Raw genomic sequence first — 21610 nt, 5'->3', positions numbered from 1 at the left:
CTCTGATACACAGCAACCCAAAATTAGCAGAATAGAATGAGATAGTGGTTCACCTGGTCTGCTCTGTCTTTTGGAGTTGAGATGATTTGCAGTGGTGGCAGCACAGGACACTGACATGGACCTGCTTTTGGACATAGTCAGCAAGACTGAGCTGTTCCATGAGTCGTTATTAACCGTACTGTGAAATCAGGGTACAAACAACCATTAGAGCCAACTCTCCATAAGAGCAAATAAAGAAACAAGCACAGATTTGATGGGGCTGCAATGAAAAATAAAAGGCTCTTCTTCCCTGACACTAACAGAGGCAGAATTTTGTACATTTTTTTACGGAATTGAAATTGCCACATTTCATTTTTTAGTTGTTGGAAAAAAAATGAGAATTGGCCACTTTGGGGCATATACTAGGAGTCAAAAAGTTTTATTTGTGTACCTGTTAATATGCAAGATCAGACACTCTATCAGATTAATTGTACTGTCATTTCACTTAGCATCTAAACAAATGGGATAGCATTTCACATGATGAGTATGTACTCATCGAACAATGGTAACATCAATGGGCACCAATCAAAATGATGGCAGTAAATTTCAGTGTTCATCCTTTAAGGACAAAAAAATGAAGGAAGAAAAAATAAGATATGGGCAAAATATTTGATATTGTTATTTACCATTGGGGGAACTGGCTGCAAGTGCAAGTTAAAACATTATTTTAGCAATACAATGTTTAATTCTGGAATTAACAAACAGAAATAATACAGTACACTGTTTATTATTACTAACAACACCAAACAACTTTACTTTTACATATGGTAAATATTCATTCATCTTGAATAAAATCACAATGCAATGCTTTATAAGCAGGGCAGGAAAACAGCAAAGGAACACAGACAGGAAATGTGCATTTTAAATCCTTGCTACAGCTCTTCTTCTGAAACAGCTTTTCATAATGAAAAACAATTCGATGATTTCTTAAACTTCCCAGATTTAGTCATATTTTACTGAAGCTGTAAAATAACTTACTTCAATCAGAAAAGTTAAGTGCTTTCATATCAGTCATTTGCAGTTACACCTGTAAATAACACATGCAATAAAAACGTGTTGCTTTACAGTCTGCTTGGAGTTTGAAATGGCCTTTACTGACCAGGAGATTGTGTGATTTCCATTGACTGAGCGGGATTTACTGTGAATCCACGCAGTTGGGGAGCCTGACAGTGCTGTAATAAGCAATACTGGGATAGATGACCTCTTTGTGGCAGTCTCAACTCTAGACCAATTTTCAAAAACCTGAGATATTCTTTGACACTGAACTGAGGTTCTGACAACTTGACAATTGATTATATTATTGCATAGTTTGTAACAGTAGGGCTGTTAACCCTGGTATACTGGCTAAATTCCATATTAGGCTCACACAATCTAACCTGCCTTTCTTACTGCAATTACTGTAAGTGAAGCAACTTTTCAGATCACTCCATCTGAGCTTCTGTATAGTGGGGCTGCTGGTGTATACTTTCTACCAAGTGGTGGGTGCAATTTGAGGGGGATGAAGTGGGTGCCCTCCTATGCAGTATGTGAAGTGCTTTAGAAATTGGGATGAAACATATTTTATAACTGCAATTAATTATTACTCCAACATTATCAACGGCATGGTGTTCACAGTGGGGAAAGGAAAAGTGAGATGTGGAAAGATCTCACAGTGAAACTAAGACCCAACACCTTTTCAATGTCTTTGTAGACAAGTGAGGATAGACTCCTGAAGGGGGAATGGCATTTTGTTTTCAATGGAGCGGGTATGTTTTGCTTTTTAACAGTTTTGTTATCATTCGACTGAAATTCAGACCAAGAAAAAATAATAAAGAACAGGTCAGGTTTGTAGGGTTACATCTAGGGGGGTTGTGCATTTTTTGAAAATATTTTTCTATTAATCATGACATATTACTCGGAATATTATGAATACCACAACAATGTTTTTATTCTTTAACATAGCATGATTGGTAAATAATGTCTTTGAAGGCTTACGGAATAAATTTGCTTCTGAGCCTTGATCAGCATGATTTAGACTAGTGTATCTAAGCATCCAGAAACACAGTAATCATTCTTTTTGACTTTCAGGAATCTTAGTGCCATAGGCATAGATGGGGTCCAGCAAACATTACCAAATATAGTGGGATAAGGTAATCTCAGCACTATCTCTACGTAGGCAAAATTGGATGTGATGTTTGGCTTTGAGGTAGAGCAATTATACTATACTAAACTGAAACTGTCCATTATTAAAAGGACTAATTTGGGAAACAATACCATAAATGGAAAGGTGTCTGTCCTTTGTAATCTGCAGTTTATTTGTGTGGGAAATACATTTTCTTATTTAGTGATATGTTTAAAAGAAATGATATGATTTTAAGTGCTTCAGAGAAACCACTTAGTTTTAAGCCTGATATAAACATCTCAGATTTACAATGTCTCTATTTCGGTCTTCTTGGAAACCATTTTCCATCATTACAGAAATAAAAACAAAAGCCATCAGCGTACTATTATCATCAGTTTTAAGAAGGAATTATAAAGAGTTAGAACAAAAAACTCACAGTCACAGACTTGGACATGACAGTGCATCACTTCTGAAATATACCTCAATCAAACCATCAAATTATGATACAATATCATAGTTGGTACTGATGTGGTCGTGTGAAGTCAAACTTACAATTTAAATACTTGTCATGAATTTTTCTAAAGTGGTAATAAAAATAATTTTAAAAAATGACAGGAAGGGCAGTGTTCTTTTCAGTAAAAGAAAACAGCCAAAACCATGAAAATACACACAGCAGTTGATGCTATAAAGCATAAATGTAGAGAGAGTCTTTTCTGAAGCTGTCAACTATAACATAATTATTTTAACTTTAAAATCATTTACTAAATCATGTCTACGAAAATCATGTCGCTGTAATACACAAATTGTGATTAATTTAATGAATATTTTTTGGAACACATTGTTATTAAACTTAACCTTATTAAACTTATTAAACTAACTTGTTCAGTTCTTAATTTCATAGTATCCCCCGCTTAGAGCTGTGATTCATGTTCTCTTCATCAAAGAATGCAAATTGCTCTGCTGTTGCATGTCTCTCATATTTTATTTAATTACTTTAATAATAGATTCAGGAATGTTTCTTTTTTATTAATGTGAGTTTCTTTTAAAGCTCCACAAGTGGTTGGAGAAGCTGCTCTTGCCTGTGATAAAGGGCTTTAGTTTTAAGGAAGAACCTTCAAATCTAGTTGGATAGTAGTTTTTCCTCTACAGAGAATGGAGTTTACAGTATAACAAAAGTTCAGGAGGGATGACAACAACCTAGCTCAATCGGACTCAGCTGTCAGTAATTAGCAATCACTCCTGACAATCTTTTCCTCTCCCAAACGCTATAAATACCTATGAGATCCCTATCTCTCTCTCTTGCACGTCTCTTGCATCCCACCTCCACCTCTGCAGCTGCCCCTTGGTCACCCTGCACGGGGGTCCTGGTCTCCATGTCCTCTGGCCGGGAGGCCAGCCCTCAGCCCAGCGGGTTAAGCCACAATTTTGCTCCATGACGCTTTATTCTTGGGTGTTTGTCATTCCTCGTGAAACAGCCAATTCTCTTTCATCTTAGCTACTTGTGTTCTGTGTGAGAAATTGAGGGAGTGAAAGGGATGCTGCATTTGTAAATAGAGTCCTGTCTCTCTTCTGCTTTGATCAGGGCATTAGGTACAGTATAACTGTATGCATGTACTGATGGGACATATGGGCCTTAGGACTTACAGTACATCATTTCATAGGCATTCTCAAGCAGCAGTCCATCTACTACAACACTGGGGAAGATGGAAGAAACATGTATTGGGCACTGAAGACATGACTGAAGAGCTATGAAGGTCATGATGAAGAAAGATGAACACAAGCTCCCAGCATTTACCACCCAGCTTGCACATTGATTACTTTTTCCTGCCAGAAGAGTGAGCTTTGACGTCCTGTGTTTATCCCACACCTGATTAGCAATCTTCTTTTGATGAAGAATTGAGCTGGCTTATTTATTCTACAATGCTAACAACTAAACATTAGCTCCTGCTGAGACATTTTTGGCAATAAGAATAAAATTGGCCAGGCCATTAACATGATTGGCATTACTGTGACAACCTACTGTAGGTGTAATGGAAAATGAATAAACTCTGACATAAATCCCAAACTGATGAGTGGATGAGACGTGAGTCTGTCTGCAAACCCATAATACAGTACATTACGGGGCAACAAGTCCTTCTAAAAACCCTGGAGCTAAGTTACATTTTTTCTAACAATTTGCTCCTGTATTATTATTATAGTTATTTTAAAAAATGTTGCAAAGTAAAATGTGCTCCCCATTTTCTCAAACCAAGAATAACAGCTTCAAATCAGTTAACACACACTTGAAAACAGATAGTAGTTCAAGTAGGTAACTGGGTCAGCATGCAAAGGAACAAATAAAAGGTTTATTCCATGCTGAAAAGAGAAGAAAGATAAAAACGTTTCGGCTGTGGAGCCTTCCTCGTGTGTCACACTGGAAGAAGGCTCCACAGGCGAAACATTATGTTCCCTTAATTCTCTTTTCAGAATTGAAAACAGAGTTTTTTTTCACTGAAACATACTTCAAAATAAAAAAAAAACAATCTACATTTATTTGGAGTGTACAGAAAGCTAGCCAAGACAGGCACTGGAGCAAAAAAACATAGTTTTGCTGACTGCTGCCTTTCTTAGTTTTACAGTGAGATCAGAAATGTGGAGCTCAAGCCGAGCTGTGCTCCGAAAAACGATTAGAGGCTAAGCAAATCGAAGTACTAGCTCAAATGAATAAAATAAATAAAAATGGTTTCAGACAGACACAAAGCAGAAAACCCAACTTGCTTGACTGTAGTCTATGCTCCTGCCCCAACAAAGAACACCCCCCTTTTCCCAGCCACAATCCCTAATGCAGTCGCAATTCCAAAGAAGAGCAAATTCTTTTAAATTTTTAAGGATTAATCATCCAGTATTCTATGAGGGCACATTCCTGTTCAAAACCACTACTGACGCTGAATTCAAAGCTGGGTCAACATGAGGAAGTTTACATTAGTTTTACATGCCAGCAAGTATTTCTATTTACAGAGCAAAATAACTAAAGCCAAAAAGGACACTCATGTTAATGTCAAGAAATCAGAGTGGGAAAAGAAGATCTGTGCTTGCTTTTTAACCCTGAACAGACATTTAAGATGCTTTTGTGCGTCTAATCAATTATTTAGCACATAATTCAGCTTTGCAATAAGGACAAACAATACCTCTGGCACAGTCCTCTGAGCTGGATTGGAAAAGTTCTTTACAAAATTCTATTGGAATTTATGAGATACAGTATATACTTTAATTATCAATATGCTACTGTATCTTTGATTTGTGTCTTTAGGGATAGATTACTCAGAAAATTATATTAAATTGGAGAATCACATATAAGTTAGACAACAATAAAATACGCTTTAAACGGATAATCAAAATTGTCATTCATCATTAACTGAAATATATTGCGTTCTGTTTGTCATTCCTCTTTGCTAAACAGAAATAAGACTACAAGCACCTGAATAAACCACAAATCAATGCAAAATTTCAATTAATTGACCTCTTACATTTCAAATCAGATTAGTACAAAAAAACACAATGGAAGTTTCATCCTGAAGGCAAACAACTAAGACACACCATGCTCAGCACCTTAACAAGCTGAATAAAGCAGAAGCAGTAGAAGCAGTAGTTTCAAGTGGAGATGAATAAGCACTTCCATACACTAAGTGAGATAGGAACATGAAACATAGTATTGGGTCACGCTTTTGTGTATGCTCATTCACAGAGATCTTTCAAGAACCAACTTGATGGGGATTATTTGATCTGGAAAAGTGGCAAATCCCTTCACGGATCAGTCATGGTCCTGGGGGGACACTGTGTTTACAGGTTTTTTAAAGACCTATAAAACCTGCAGACACATCAGTAACCCACGACTATGACTGGGAAACCACTAGTGTAAGGTACGAAAAATGTTCACAATGCAAATTGTTGATATTTTAGCATTGTTTCCATTATATATTATATATATATAAAAGAGAGCAGAAACTCACATGTTTAAAATATACACTGACATGAGATGATAACTTTTCTGTGTAATTTTGGCAGAATCCTGGTCTCTCACTGGGACATTAACTTCAGCTTGACATTTCAGCTGTTTTACTTCACCTTATCGTGAGGATCTCTGTACTCTCTCCTTAGTTCCCATGACCCATTCTACACTTAAGCACAATTGCTCTAAAATGGCCATTCCATTCTGTTTCCCACTTTGGCAAAAGCTCATATTCTAGATTACAGCATGGAGTAACTCTCATATTGGATACAGAGGAAGTGTTCAATTTTTTTCCAAATGAGTGATTTCATTACCTTACTTATCTCAGTGCATAAAAGTGTATTGCTCTTGAGAATCTCTGGGTATAAGCTGCAACATGCAATTAGACCTCATGGTCATTAAATTATAGGCAAGCCTTAACTGAGAAAGCTTGTAAAAAAGTATATTAATCACTCTCAAAGTGGCAGCTGAAAAAAAAAACAGTTCCGTTATAAATTCCTTGACTGTTTGTAAGTCATTCTTGCATCCCATAAAGGCATTACACTTCAAAAATGTGTAACATTAATGAAAAAGAAGAAAAATACAGCTGATAATGCACTTTCACTTAAGTTGTTCAGTTAACCAGATAGTCAGACCTACAGTACACAGTACTGTATGTGAGACCACCACAACATGCATTTGATTTCTGTAAACAGGTTACACCAAAATATACAGTATCTGATTCCTAACTACAAATGGGATATTGTGGAAGAAATGCACTGATCATGCACATATAAATATTATTGCTCAATAAGATCATTAAAAAAAGCCTCCTCTCAAATTTATCCTGTTTCACCAACGCAACTTAATTAGTTGTGATTAGCTAAGAAGCAATTCAAGGATCATCTAACCACTTCTTGGAAGAAACAAGGGTATCAGCATAAACAAAATGGTTGAATAGGTTGCTCCAGAGATGTGCAACTCTTTTTGTAATGAAGTGCCTTCTGTCCTCAGTTTTAAATGTGCTTGTTTATTTTATCTATTTGATTTGATTTGATTCTAAAAAAATGTCAATGGGTTGGCTTTGTCAATGTCTTTAAGGATTTTAAATATTTTAGCCAGGTCTCCTTGCAGTGTTCCAAATAAAAACAGATTCTGCTCTTTTAGTCTGAGTAGGACATTCCTTAATGTCAAGGGATGAATGTGGTCACTGTCGTGTAGACTGATTCCAGAGCAGTAATCTGTATGAATTTTTTGTAAGATAGAGACCACACTTTTACACAGTATTCTAAATTACGTTGTAGTGCAATACACAAATTCAACATAACATTTTTCAATTTAAATTACAGTATATCCTTTTAACTGTACATCCTAACGTGCCTGCCTTTTTAATTGGAAACCTACAATTTCTAGAATGTTATAATAGCCTTTTGAAATTCGTTCAGTTTGTTCATCTTCTATCTGTGGTTAATATTTATGTTATTTGTTTTACTTACAGTGCATACTGTATAAAACTCTGTACTAGCCAACATGAAACATCACCTGCCAGGTGTTTGCCCAGTGATAAATTCAATCTAAATATTTTCAAATTCTCTTTGTTCTACAGTGTTTGCTAATCCTCCTATTTTGGTATCCTAATATGGTCCTAATACAGGTCCCTGTCGTGCTCCACTAATTCCATCACCCCAATCTGAACCATTACTCCTTATCTGTACTGTCTGCTTCTTATGCATTATCCAGTTTTTAATCCAAAAACCTTGAACCAGAGTAATCCAATTACTCTGAACACTTCCTACATGTAATGTAGAAATTAATCTTTTATGTCTTTTATGAGGAATGCTATCACAAGCTTTTAGAAAATCTAAATACAGCCCCTCTCAGCACCCTGTGTTTTGCCTGTTCATTGCATCCCTTTGCACAAGCTATTAGGAAAAGCACTACATATATACTTTACCCATTGAGATTAAATCACCCTGAATGCTGACAATGTCTCTTCTGAATACATTAAAGCTCTTCGAGTTTTTTGGTTCTTTTTCTGGTTACAAAATTAACTGGGCTAAGTCAGGTTTCTTTCCTTTGAAGTGAACTGTTACAGACATCTCCCTTGCTTTAGTCTCTTCTACTTTTCCTCTGCTGACACCTTAAACTAATTAGGTATTACACACTGCCGAAGATTAAAAAAATAATTTGATAGCATTTGAGTACATAGTTGCCATTTCACATCTAAATTCTGTGAATCACATCACTCTGCATGGTAGAATATCTGAGAATGCTTTACAGTGGACTAACTTCCTGTCTGCTATGCTACCACTGTCACTTCCTTTCTAAATTACTCTCAAATCTTACTATGTTCTGAATTTGTTTGGAGTGGCAAGAACCCCAGAATACGATCAATTGGTCTTTGAATTAGTTTTACCCTCCATTTCAATACTCAATCTCTCTCTTGGCCTTTCTAATATCCTTTTGCTGCTGTGCTTGCAATTTGTTGTACTCCAATTCTTTAACAGCTTCATTTTCTTTCTTAATTATTGTATAAAGTATTCTCTTCCTCCTAAGATTATACTTAATCGATTTATTAAACTATGTGGGTCACTGCTTTTCAGCCTTTGATTTCCAAACATCTGTTCCATTATCTCGGAAAGGAAGATCACTTTTTGGAAATTAAGACTCTCTGTGATGGTTATATCTATTCTATATCGGCCTTACCAGTTTTTTTTGTACAGGCTTTTACCATCTTAACAGTCAGCCATACAACATAACATAGTATTAACATAATAATAGCCATATAATTGTTATTAATTACAAAGAACATATTAGCATATTGTATAATTACACATTATGTGATATGATTATGAACCGTCGCTTAACCGTACAGTACATTAATACTCATAATTATGCCATGGCAGCTTTGTTTGGTACTTGAATGACATTATAATATGAAAAGCACTAAGATAAGGTAGGCAGGAAGCTTCAAAACCTAATCATTAAAAATATAGCTGCTATCCCCAAAAAAACACAGCATGAATTTTACTCTTAGTGTATATCATCACTTAGTCCCCATATAGAATTTACAGCTCCTTCTTATTGTTCTCATTATTATATCCCTGTTTATCTACAGTAATCATTCCCATTGCACACTCCATTACTGTTCCTTTACCAGCAGAAAGGAATAAATAAAGCATCCCAATAAAAGAAGCACAAGACATCATGCACAAAACTGGAATTCTCCACAATTTGAAATGAGAAGAGCATTAAGTATTCCTTTGAAGGCCACACGATTTACATGATGTTAAATGAAACAGAGCCCTCTGGCCTCTGCAAATGAAAATTCCTTCTGCACTTCTTGAATTTAGGCAAGGTGTCACAGGGCTTCTCACAGGGGAAGAAAGAGAATATCAAAGCGGACGACAAGGCTGCAGAGGAAGAATCTGAAAAGTAGGGGCCAACGGCAGCGCAGGGAGAGAGGTTCAGAGAGAAGCTGAGCCTGGAGGGTCTCCCTGAGGAGACAAGGGTGGCGGGCGAAGCCAGTGTGTTACCTGCAGGAGGGAGTCTCGTGGACGGGTTTGATGCTGGCGCTGCGGTCTCGCCTGACAGGGCCGGGCTCAATGGTGGGGAGACCAGTGGCAGAGGTGGTGGTGGTCCATGTGGAAGAGATCCGCCTCAACAGGCCAGGGGGGAGACTCCTCCTCAGACGCTGCAAAAGCAAGGCGGGGAATGAGCACAAACTGGAGCGTCACTCCCCCATCGCCGCACAATGGTCTCCTCAAGGACCCTGCCTCCACCGCGCAAGAGAGGACAGCTGCCAAGTGTTCATCTGTGAACAGAATACATGGCCATGCATGGAGAGCTGAGGAAAGCTACTGGAAACAGATCTAAGGATCTGTTCACACTTCTGAATTAGACAGGCAGTAGTCGGTTAGGAGCAAGGATCTACCGAAGAAGCAGTTAAAATAGGTTGTAAGGAGAGAAAATCCAAAGTAAATCTGCAAGGTTATACAGTAGACTCTACAAAACCCATAGACGAGGTGTATAAGCTGTCATACCTAAATTCCAGAATTACAGTATGAGGAACAAAATGCAGCAGGCAGAAACTACCGCATTAGAAGGCGATTACGACGTAATTGGACTCACTGAAACACAGCTAACAGAGAGTTGTGGTGATGAATAGAACATTAGTGGATATGCAAGCTTCTGAAGAGACAGGGAGGATGGAGGAGGTGGAGGTTTAGCATTTTATATCAAAACGAACGTTCAGGCACAAGAACATGATCTGCTTGCATCAGGAGTCTCAGAATCTGTATGCATCAGATACATAAAACATTCTAACGACATAGCATTAGGAAAATGCTACAAATCACAAAATTTGGATCACAATTATAATGTAGTATTGTACAATAAGATCAGGAACACACTATACGTGTAAATTGGGGATTATTTATAATGCAAAAATGTAATTTCCTCACGTAGACTGAGAAAACAATTGGGACTTCAGCAGCTAAAAATGAAAATGGTTCTTAGTTTGTTAGTACATTTACTAAAAGGAATACATGTACTGATCTACAAGCTTCATCCTAAATAGGGCTGTGGTAAACCAGAGCCTAACCCAACAGACACAGGGTTTAGATAAGGACTGTCCCCCGAATTGTATACCAGTCAAATGCAGGAACCACAAAGAGGGACAATTTACATACACTAATTAAGCGACATTAGTATTAAGAATGTTTTTGTACTAAGACCACACCTAAAATAAGGAGTAAAACTAGTCACCACAGTACCAAAAAACTACTACTAGCTGCTACTCTGGTATCAGTACAGGTAATAGTGACCAGATACATTCATGGATACAATGGACTTATTCTTAATCAGCAGTGAAAAATAAACCAGATGACACAAATGTAAACTATAGGAAAATCACTTTTTAGACAAAACATTGAGGTGGTCTAGAAGAAGCTACCCAGCCCTGCTGTTGAAGCCAATATCCTGGCTTCTTTCAAGAAACATGTACAATAGATCAGATCCTCTGATCAGTTAGCTCCTGGCAACCAAACACGGACAACATAAAATGGCAGCCTCTTGATTTTAACCCCTCTTAACTTCTGAAGAAAAATGACAGCACACTTTCTGCTTGAGCAGAATGTTTTGAAAGTAGTGTTATCACAATTCAAGGCAAAGTTAAAAGTGAAAGAAACACTGATAGTGGAAATTATAAACAGTTTAAAACAGTACACCAAGCAAGGCAGACCTGTAATATGGCAAATACCAGATGGGCTTATAAACTGAAAGAATGGAAGATATATGAAGTGACACTAGTCAAATATGAAGAGATCACAACAACACAAGAGAGACACACAAAAATAGACACTGAGATAATCCAATGTTCCATGTACTTATTGAGATTACATACTTGCACTGTAAATAAATCATCTTTTCAATCATTTTCTATAAATCGCCTATCTTCAACCTTGAGCACAGGATTTGTTAATGACAGAAACCGCTTGCCACGGATAGGTATTATCAAAAATATTTTTTTTCAATGCCAGCAAGCAAAACAAATACAACAGATGGAACAGTGGTGCAAAAGCAAATACTGTGTCTGCTCCCTGAACTGGAAAGACACATTCATCTGCTCTGGGTTAGTCATTACTACTCTGTTAATCAAAGCCTCAGTGTGATGAGAGTCACACTGACAAACATCTGAATATCTCCATACATATGTCTGGTCTGTGTATTTATTAGTGATGGCTGTAGAGCAGGTAAACCAGTATTTACACAAATATACACAGTTCACTGAAATGTTTTAAAGTTACATAAGAACATGGGAAAAATCACAAACGAGTGGAGTGCACCCCATCTAACCCACCTGGTAATGAATACATAATTGATCCAAGGATTTCATCCAGCTGCTTCCTGAAATAACCCAGGGCGTCAGCTTCAACATTATGGCTGTGGAGTTTGTTTAATACTCCCACAACCCTTTGGGTAAAAATCTCCCTAAATTTTTTTAAAGCCATTCCACATGCCACTTCATACTGTAGATACCCTGTTTTCTATTTTTTGTATGCTCCATTTTTAATCCATTTTGTAGGCTTTATGTTGGCTTGTTTTTCATCTTGATCTTCAATAAAACCTCTCTCTCTGAGGTCCTTAAGTTAGGTAGTGAATTTCGAGAAAACATTCAACCATGAAGCCTAAGAAGTTTCAAAACAACTTGGGAATAAACTTGCAGAAAGGAACATACCAAAAGAATTGTATGCAAAGTTTCAAAAACATTGGATATACCTTCGAGCACAATGGAGACGCTCATTAAGAACTGAGATGCCCATAGTCACTCACTGCCTACATGATGCTGCCTCTCCAAACTAAGCAGCCAAGCAGGGAGGAAAGTGGTCAGGGATTCTGCTATGAGGCCAACAGCTGAAAACTAGTTAGGAATGATGCTGTGAGACGTGTGTTAATACACAGGCTGCTCTGTAGCACCAGCTACAGAGCTCAATTGCTGAGATGGGGGAAAATGTTTATGAGTCAAAATGGTCAGTATGGCAGAGTGGCAAGAATGAAGCTAATACTGAAAAAAAATCTCAAATCCTGCAAGAAAAAATAGGAACCTTTTGGTATATATACAAAATGCAAATGGCAATACAGTCACACTAGTGCAACTAATGCAAAGAACACATCACACAGTCAGCACCATCACTACTGTCAAACATGGTGAGGGGTAGCTTTATGTTATAGTTCTGCTTCTCACCAGCAGGGACTGGCAAGCTGACTGGAAAATAGATGGAGCAAATTACAGGCAAATACTGGAGGAAAATCTGCTTTAGAATGCTAAAAAATTGAAAATTGACCTTTCAGTATAAGAATGGCCTAGAGCACAAGTTCAAAGCTACACTAGAGTGTAGAATAAGAAGGTGAATGTCCTTTAGTGGCAAAGTCAAAATCCGGACTTAAGAATTTGTACAAAGACTTGAAAACCCTTGTCCATAAGCAATTTTAAAGCAAGTTGAAAGAGCTTAAGTGAATCTGCCAAGGATAATGATCAAAAATTGCACTAAACCAGTGTGCAAAGTTGTTAGAGAAAAAGATGAGCTTTTCCTGACATTCACTGGAACTTACCTTGGCCTTAAGAATTTGATGTTTTGAGTAAAATGTTAACTTAAAAAAAATGTTAATCATTTTTATAATTTCACAAATGGGGCCGCCAAAGGAAGGGTCTGAATACTTTTGCAAGGAGCAGTAAGTGATGTCTGTATTTGTTTTCCGCTGGTACTGCCAAGGGGCAGGCACATTAAAAACAGCGGTACTTAAAACAAGATATTCTCAGACAGGTTTTCCATCGAAAGGACTTTCAGGATAATTAATATTTTAGATTCTTCCCCGAATTCAACGACTGAACTAACAAGTGCAGATCAAACTGCCAGCTTCACACTGAGTTAATTCACCTACAGTACAAGTGCTGACAGTTCTAAGTTGCCTGCCAAAACTTTCCCTCTGCTTTTTTTAGATTGTGGAATATGGAAATAGGACAGTTCTTCTCCCGTCACTTACTGCTTCTTGTCTTAATTTGACATGAGGAAAAATTCTTCTAGAACTTTTCCTGACAAAACTAATTTTGCAACACTCTGAAGGGGTGTTTTTTGTCATTTATCACTGCAAAGTAAATTTAACTTCAGTAAAAAACATTTTTTCTACTGCTGTATTATTATTTTCTGTGATTTCTTACTTTTTCTGTCAGTTAGTCACCACTGTAATTAAAAAAATGATTAAATGAAGTTAACTATTCAGAAAAGGACTCAGGTTTTTTTTAATTGGAATTCAGAACATTTATGTCTAGCAGACTTTGTAAAAATACAGTGGAATGGATGTGAAATATTCCTGGAAGAAAAAAGAAACATTCCTAATATATGCTTCATCACACCAAAATGGTACCACACGTACTTAGCATAGTGATAGATGAATACACAGAAGTAGGCTGTAAATGAACTCCTGAGCCAACAAAGTAACTCACTCGTCATCAGTCTGAAAATTACTTCTACTTCTAATATGAAACTTGTGTGAATGTTTTTCCTTTGAAAGTTTCTTTTATGATTTTTCAGACCTTTTACACAGTTTTTTTATGTTTGCACAGCTGGGAAACTAAAAAGAAACACCTTGAAAAATCAGACACGGGGCTGTATTTTTAAACTATAAAAGAAATATCCATTCTTTAATGTTTATACTTCAATATGGCTCAATAACATATAAAATGCAAGAACCTGAGACTGCTGTAATAACATGTAACTATGACATTATAGGAGTAACCGAAACATGGGTTGGGGAGTAGGATTCGAATGAATATAAAATGAATGGGCAAACAGTTTTTCAGAAGCTGCTCTGCAATGCTGGAGCCCTGGGTTCAATTCCAGACCTGGAGTGTTATCTGCATGGAGTTTGCATGTTCTCACCATGCTTGTGTGGGTTTCCCCTGGGTGCTCTGGTTTCCTCCCATGGTCCAAAGGCATACTGGTAGGTAAATTGGCTTCTGGGAAAACTGGCCCTTGTGTGAATCTGTGCCGTATGTGTGTTTGTGTCTGTGTGTGCCCTGTGATGGACTGGTGTCCCATCCAGGATGTTTCACGCCTTGTGGCTGTGCCAGGAAAGGCTCCAGCTCCCCAGCTCCAGTGTTAAGGGGAGACTGCATATCAAAACAACATATAAATGGCAGGATGAAACAAGTATGTATCAAATGTATCTAATACAGACGAGATGAAACAGTCTGCCTTGGCATCATCAACTAGGTCTATCCGTCACAAGAAGTTTCATCCCTTAACCCAGTACTTCTTCAGGATAGCGGGACAGCAGTGATGATCAGCCACTGCTTGCCTGTGGTGACCATAATGGTTCATCCCGTCTGTACCAGAGCCAGCATGAGGCTTTTTCTGCTGCCTCTATTATCTGTTGCACTGCTGACTTTCTATCTTTGCCGCTGATCCCCAGCTCTCCGAACATCCTCCAAAGTGACTGGGCTGGAAAACCATGGCATCCTACCTCAACTAAAAATGACCAGACTTTCCACCTTTTGGTTCTGATGTTATCCACAAGCTCAGCGTTCCTTGCTTTTTTCCTCTCAAAAGCTTCTTGGCACCCCTCTTCACAAGGAACTGTCAGTTCAATGAGGATTATAACCTTTCTCTGGGAGGACGACAGGACTACATCTGGTCGCAACTTTGTCTGGACTATGTCTGAAAATACAAGTCGCTTGTCTAAGTCGACCTCCATTGACCAATTTCTGCTGAAGTGTCTTTGAAGAATGCCGGCAGGTCTAACTACAGCAAGTGCTGTGCTCTTTTCTCCAGCCTTGATGAAGCTAATGTTGGATCGTGCTGATTGAGGTTTCATGTCTTTTCTAAATGTATCCAAATTCAAGGCTAGTGCCCTGAGTACCTTATCGTGGCGCCACCGATACCTGCCTTGCCCTAGTGCCACACTGCAGGCTGATAACACATGTTCAAGGTTGCCTATTCTTCCACACAGTGTGCAGCAGGGGCTTTCAGTTAGCCCCCATCTATGGAGATTACTTGGAGTGGGTAAGACATCTTAGACTGAGAGTAATAGAAATTGAATCCGCAAAGGCTCAAGTTTCCAAATATCATTTCATGCCAGCTTTCTATCTGTTGTTTCCCATCTTGTCCATGCTTCCTGTTTTCCCAACTGTATCGCTTTCGAACTGCGAACCTCTTCTTCCTTCTTTCTTATCTCTTCTTGAATTAAGCTGCTCTCCTTGATTTTCTTTTTGTACTTACTTGCAAAGCCCAGATCTTGACGGCCGACAGTTGGCTGTCCAATAATTTTTTGATATTTCAGTTAGCTTTCTGCGGATTCCACTGCACTGGCTACATTCCATTTCCTGCCTGACCTAGTCTGTATTTTTGCTTTCCTAATCCTGTCATCTTTTGAATCACGTAAACCTACTGCAAGTCTGACTTTTGCAACCTTGAACTCCTCAACTAATGATGAAATAGGCAGCTGTAACTTTGAGGATCTACTAGAAACCGAGGCTAGTAAAGTTAGGGGGAACTCCTAGCCAATGCGGAGAAAGCTGTTTACTTTCCTCTCCATAGCTTCAACTGTGGTGGTTGCAATTTCATAAAGCATCAATGGCCACAGAAGCCTTGGCAATAATCCATATTGATAAAGCCACACCTTAAACTTGCCTGGTAGACCCGTTCTGTCAATCAACCTCAATCCTTCTAGAGTTTGTTTCTCCACTTCTCTAGTATTATTTGTATCCTTTAAGGTTGCATCAAACAATTTCCCTAGGCACTTAATTCTTTCTGCTGTTATGAAGGGGATTTGTTCTCCTTGCACACTGAGCCCAAACCTGTCAGTGATCTCTCCTCTCTTGATTACTAGTGATCTCGATTTCTGGGGCTTGAACTTCATTCTTGCCCACTTCACAGCTATATCCAGGGCTCTTAAAACCCATCTAACTTGTACTTGTGTAGTAGTTGTTACTGTTAGGTCATCGATGAATGCTCTGATCGGTGGTACTGTAATGCCTGAGTTCATGTTGGGCCCTCTGGACTCTTGTTGTGCACTTTCGATGATCAGGTTCATGGCCATTAAAAATGAAGTAACTGAAATTGTACAGCCAGTCTTTGCCAGGAAGTTATGGAATTTCCTACAGAGAATCACATCTTTATATTTCTCAGGTACCCTTTAATTATATCCTGTGTCTTTCCTGGAATGAAATAATGACACATAGCTTCTTCAATCAGTTTATGAGGCAATGAGCCATAAGCAATGGCAAAATCGAGCCAATTTTATATTTTAAAATCCATATGAGTTCAAATGGAAAACGGATATTCAAAGGACTCAACGGGACGTGTATGTTACAGACCAAGTGTTACTGAACCTTCTGTACTTGATGCCGAGCACCAGCTGGCCACCTTTCTAAACTGCCACAGACTGCATGGTCCTTTCAAAACCCAGGCCTGTATATTACAATATAACACAACACATATTCTGTGTGTGTTCATTACTGTTGTTGATTGCTCAAAGAAGTAGGTGATCTTCTAGTTTAGTCATTGTTTCCATAACCTTGAATGTAATATGTCAGATGAATAAATTGCTATGTTCAGTTTTTTTCACCTTTTTACGGAAGAGAACTTGTCTTCTAGTCCATGGGTACTAGACCTGTCTTAAGCAACTTTCAGAAAACCTCTTTAACTGGTGTTTTAACCAATACCCCAAACACTTCTGTCTCTTTTGTGATAATAATATTTTATAAAGAATATTGTATTTTCACTGCCTTAGGGTTGCTGCTGACTTCTTCCTTAGTGGACCCCTGAGTGAAATACTCATTTTTGAACATCAGCCCTTTCTCTTTCATAGCCTTGAAGTGCTGTATACAGTAGTCTGTAGTCTGGGGAAAGCTCTTAGAAATACACAACACAAACACTGCTTTATAATCTGGCAAAAGTTTTCTTTTTTCCGGAAATTGATTGACCTCCCTACTAAAGCTGTATGAAGCTTTGCAGACCGGAATGGTTCTGACATAAACATGAAAAGGAATGATTGATTACTGTAGATATACCTGAATGAAAAACAGTCTGACAGATGTAAAGTGTGATTCTGTTGACTCACGAAGCACTGTTTGCACTGCATGTTGCATACAGTATAAGCCAAGATAATTATTGGCGTACAGCTGAATGAAAAAAAAGACTGGCAGGTGTAAATCACTATGTTATATAATGTGGTGTGCGGTGCGTTACAAGCATGAAACAAAACATGTACATGGTTTAATGCGCGGGTGGTGTTCTATTGTATATTCATATTTAAATATTAATATTGACCCGAAGATGACTCCACAGCTGAAACGTTGTGTTTCCTTTCTTCTCTTTTCAGTATGGAATAACCCTATTTCTTGTTCCTTTGTAGCCTATGCATGTGGATGCAGATACCCACCTGAACTACTTAATATTTAAATGTCAACTATTAAGGAAAAGCCAACAGTGAAAAAAAGTGTGCTTCTATACCATTATCTAGACATTAACCCGACTTTAACTGGTCAGACAGGAAGAAAGCCTTCCTATTCACTTGTTATGCAGCCAAATATATTAGCAATACCTGTGCACATTTGATAATTTACAATGAAAAGGCCATTTTTATAACAAATTGGATGCAACATCAGAAGCTTTGATAAATACAAAACATGTCCTTCTGATAGAGATGAGGTTAGACTCTTGATTTTTTTGTCCACACATTCCTGTGTGGATTTAATGAAGCAGAATGTAAGCTTACTATGAGCACTGAGTGACCCCACTCACACTCATTAATTATAAAACCTGACACGTGCTGTGTTTTTCTGATTTTGCAGACTGTCCTTGTCATGTGCTGAGAAACACAGTTAATGCAAACATGGGTGCGAGCTGTTTACTGTACAGAGAAATATGAAAGATATAAGAACAGATTGTATGAGAGGTCTTACTAGCCCACTGTACATTTTAATATAGGATCCTATGATATAAGTTGTGAGATTCAAAGTACATATTCTTTGCCTTTTTTATTCCAGAATCTAGATTATTATGTATCAGAAAGAGAAATGGTTTGTATACAGATGTCTATGGAATTCGACTGAATACATCACCTTTTCAAAAGTCTTCTGAAAACCTAAATATACTTTATCACAGCCTCTGTGATAACAGACGTTTTACTGTTGTTGCTTATTCAAATAACACTATCACATAACTTAAGCAAGGCTTACACAAACTTGCTAGTTTGGTCACATCAATACCATTGATTGTAATAGGCTGGAAAAACTAGTCAAACTAAGGAGCAAATTAATTGGGGAAAATCAAAATGCCTCAAATATCCTGTACAAACAGAAGGTGGCGAAGAAAGCAAACTGTATACCCCCTTCACTGCAAGTTCACACTTTTCCTGTCTTGGAGACGCCTTTGTGTCCCCAGGTGTAATACTGACACAGGAAATATTTCATCCCCACTGCACTCTTTCAAACAATGTATCCTATCTATCTTCTCCCTCATCTTGCTGTAACACTGTTGCCCTTCTTGGTTGGTAAATGTTTGTCTGTCGTTGTTTTGTTAGGTTGTGAGTGTGTTGCAAAACAAATTTCCCCAATGGGACAATAAAGCTTGAATTGAAACTTACTCTTACCTCCATTTTCTATTTTCTAGGATCCTATTTCCATAAGAATGATTTTGTATGTTTCAGAAGTGCAATTATTAAGAGACCTCAATTTTCCACATATACAGTACATCGGAATATTTCCAGGAGGAACACAGAAGTTGAAACTGAGAGGTGGATTTGACAATCAGATGGAGATACATTTAAAAAACAAGAAGAGGCAAGCACCCTTCTACAGTGTAAGGCAAGGACAGACAAAAACAAAAAAAAACCTCATTAATTCTTCAGCAGATAGAGACTAAATGCCAGATAGGCATGTTCATGCACGCACACATGAGCTCAAAGATTCAGTGCTGGTAGAAAAGACATTACACCTGCACGAAGGATGTGGTAGAAACTTGTGCAGTAGAGTCGAATACTGTATCAATACTGTATCAAGTGACAGGTCCAGATACCCTACCTTTGGAATGGCCAGTTTCTCTCCTTTCTCCGGGCCCTCCTCTGAGTCGGAGCAGGTGTAGGCTTCGCCGAAGGACACCAGCGGGTTGATGCGCGGCCGGTGGACGGGCTGGAAATTGAGCTGAGTGCTGAGCAGGTTGCTGACGGCTCTCAGGGAGGTGCAGGTGTTGGGGGGCAGCGAGGAGTCAGCCAGGAGGTCCGTAATCAGTCCGTGGGCCTCCCCCATGACAGCAATGTCCACCGTCACAGTGGTGCCTGAGGACTAAGACACACAGAAGGGGTGGGAGAGGTCAGCCTCTTTAAACAAACGGTAACTCCACGTCCAACGTCATAGACACAGAGAAAAAAGAAACAGGAGAGAAAATGACTTGGAATCTCACATAGAAGTCTGACGTTGCTGTCTCCGCTCAGATATGTGCAGAATGTAAATTACAGATAATCTGAATGCTTTACAACAGATGCACACACCAGTAGTTTAAAAACCTTTATCACAATTATCATTATTATTATTATCATCACTAGTGGAGGGTGACAGTCAACCTGTAGGATGTTTCAAAGACAATCCCTGAATTAGATTTCACATATGGTGTGTGTTCCTCACTGGATTAATCAGGCATCGTTATACCTTCTAGCTTTCAACTTTAAAAAAATCCATCCTTTCATTTTCTAACTGCTCCATCCAGTACAGGGTCACAGTGGAGCCAGAGCCTATCCCGGAAAACAACAGTCACAAGGCTGTATACACCTTGGATGGGACAGCAGTCCATCACAGGGCACACACACACCACATGCTCGCTCTCTCATAAGTGAGGAAGGGAGGAAACGGAGCTCTCTGAGGAAACCCAGACAAACACAGGGAGATCATACAGACTCCAGCAGGCAGATAACACCCCAGGTACAGGATTGAACCCAGGGCCCCAGATCCACAAGACAGTGAGGCTAACCACTGTGCCACCTACTGACCATTTTGAAAAATAATCAACATTATTATTATTATTATTATTATTATTATTATTTACATTCCTACTTTGTCACACAGAAGCTACACTTGTGATTTTTAAATTAAGGTATTGATATTTGATCATAAAGGGTCAAATAAAACAAAAGGCCAAAATACAGGTACAGCACATTTTATAAGCCTTTTCATGAAGTTCCAAACCGACACTGTTGTACCTAAAGAAAAGTCATTGACTTATATTAGCCTGCTGTGTGTAACTAAGCTGAGGAAATGCAGCTGAAGGTTAAATATTAATGTAATAAATAAATATAATCCTGTATTATAATAGGTTATCTAACAAATAACAAACAAATCACATAAAATAAAAATATTAAACAAAGTGTCATATTGCCATCACAGTAGAAGCAAAGCTAATTTATTCAAAAACAAGAATGGATAAAGATGGCACTGCACAGTAAATGGATGAGAAGCAAAATATGGCATAAACTAACCATCCCTCTGGTTCAAAACCCAATTAGGTCATATTGCACAGAAGTCAAAGTCAAATCTAACTTGCTGCAGTGCCTACCGATTGGCCTACATTCTAGCTTCCACTAAATTTACCACACATTAAATAATAGCTTTGCAACATGAAAAAAATACACAAGTTCATGTATTTGTCAGATAGGAGAGAGAATTTGTCACGGTCAGGGAATGTTTTATTCAGAAGATAATACCACTTTAGAGATGGTCTTTCGTACCACTTCGGCTGCATCAATAGTGTTTACAGTCTACCAAATACACACATTCATAATAAGACAGACAAACAGACTGCAGACACACAGAAAGGCACTAAAAATATGTTCTATACTCCTTTCCTTTATGTCCAACATAACACACTATCTGGGTCTACATTCAGCCTAAGGCTGTTTTTAATGGATTTGCTCAGTATGACAAATATGTAATTGTATGTCCATAGATC

At 38.2% G+C, this 21610-nt stretch overlaps 1 protein-coding gene across 2 annotated transcripts in view; it reads right to left on the bottom strand.

The window, feature by feature from the left end:
* Positions 1–21610, bottom strand: part of pde3a (phosphodiesterase 3A, cGMP-inhibited) — a 162388-nt gene that overhangs the window by 28268 nt on the left and 112510 nt on the right. Inside the window, exons 3-5 of one of the 2 annotated variants that reach the window (XM_088923444.1) lie at positions 19693–19953; positions 9644–9801; positions 54–178 (exon numbers count right to left, since the gene is read on the bottom strand). In XM_088923444.1, coding sequence (XP_088779570.1) covers positions 54–178; positions 9644–9801; positions 19693–19953 — 544 coding nt within the window. The remainder of the gene's footprint in view (positions 1–53; positions 179–9643; positions 9802–19692; positions 19954–21610) is intronic. The other variant, XM_088923445.1, reaches the window with a different exon arrangement.

This window comes from Atractosteus spatula, chromosome 8 (assembly GCF_055471065.1).
Source record: "Atractosteus spatula isolate fAtrSpa1 chromosome 8, fAtrSpa1.hap1, whole genome shotgun sequence".
Taxonomy (NCBI): Eukaryota; Metazoa; Chordata; class Actinopteri; order Semionotiformes; family Lepisosteidae; genus Atractosteus; species Atractosteus spatula.
The sequence above is the reverse complement of the archived record's forward strand: the minus strand, read 5'-3'. Positions and strand labels throughout refer to the sequence as shown.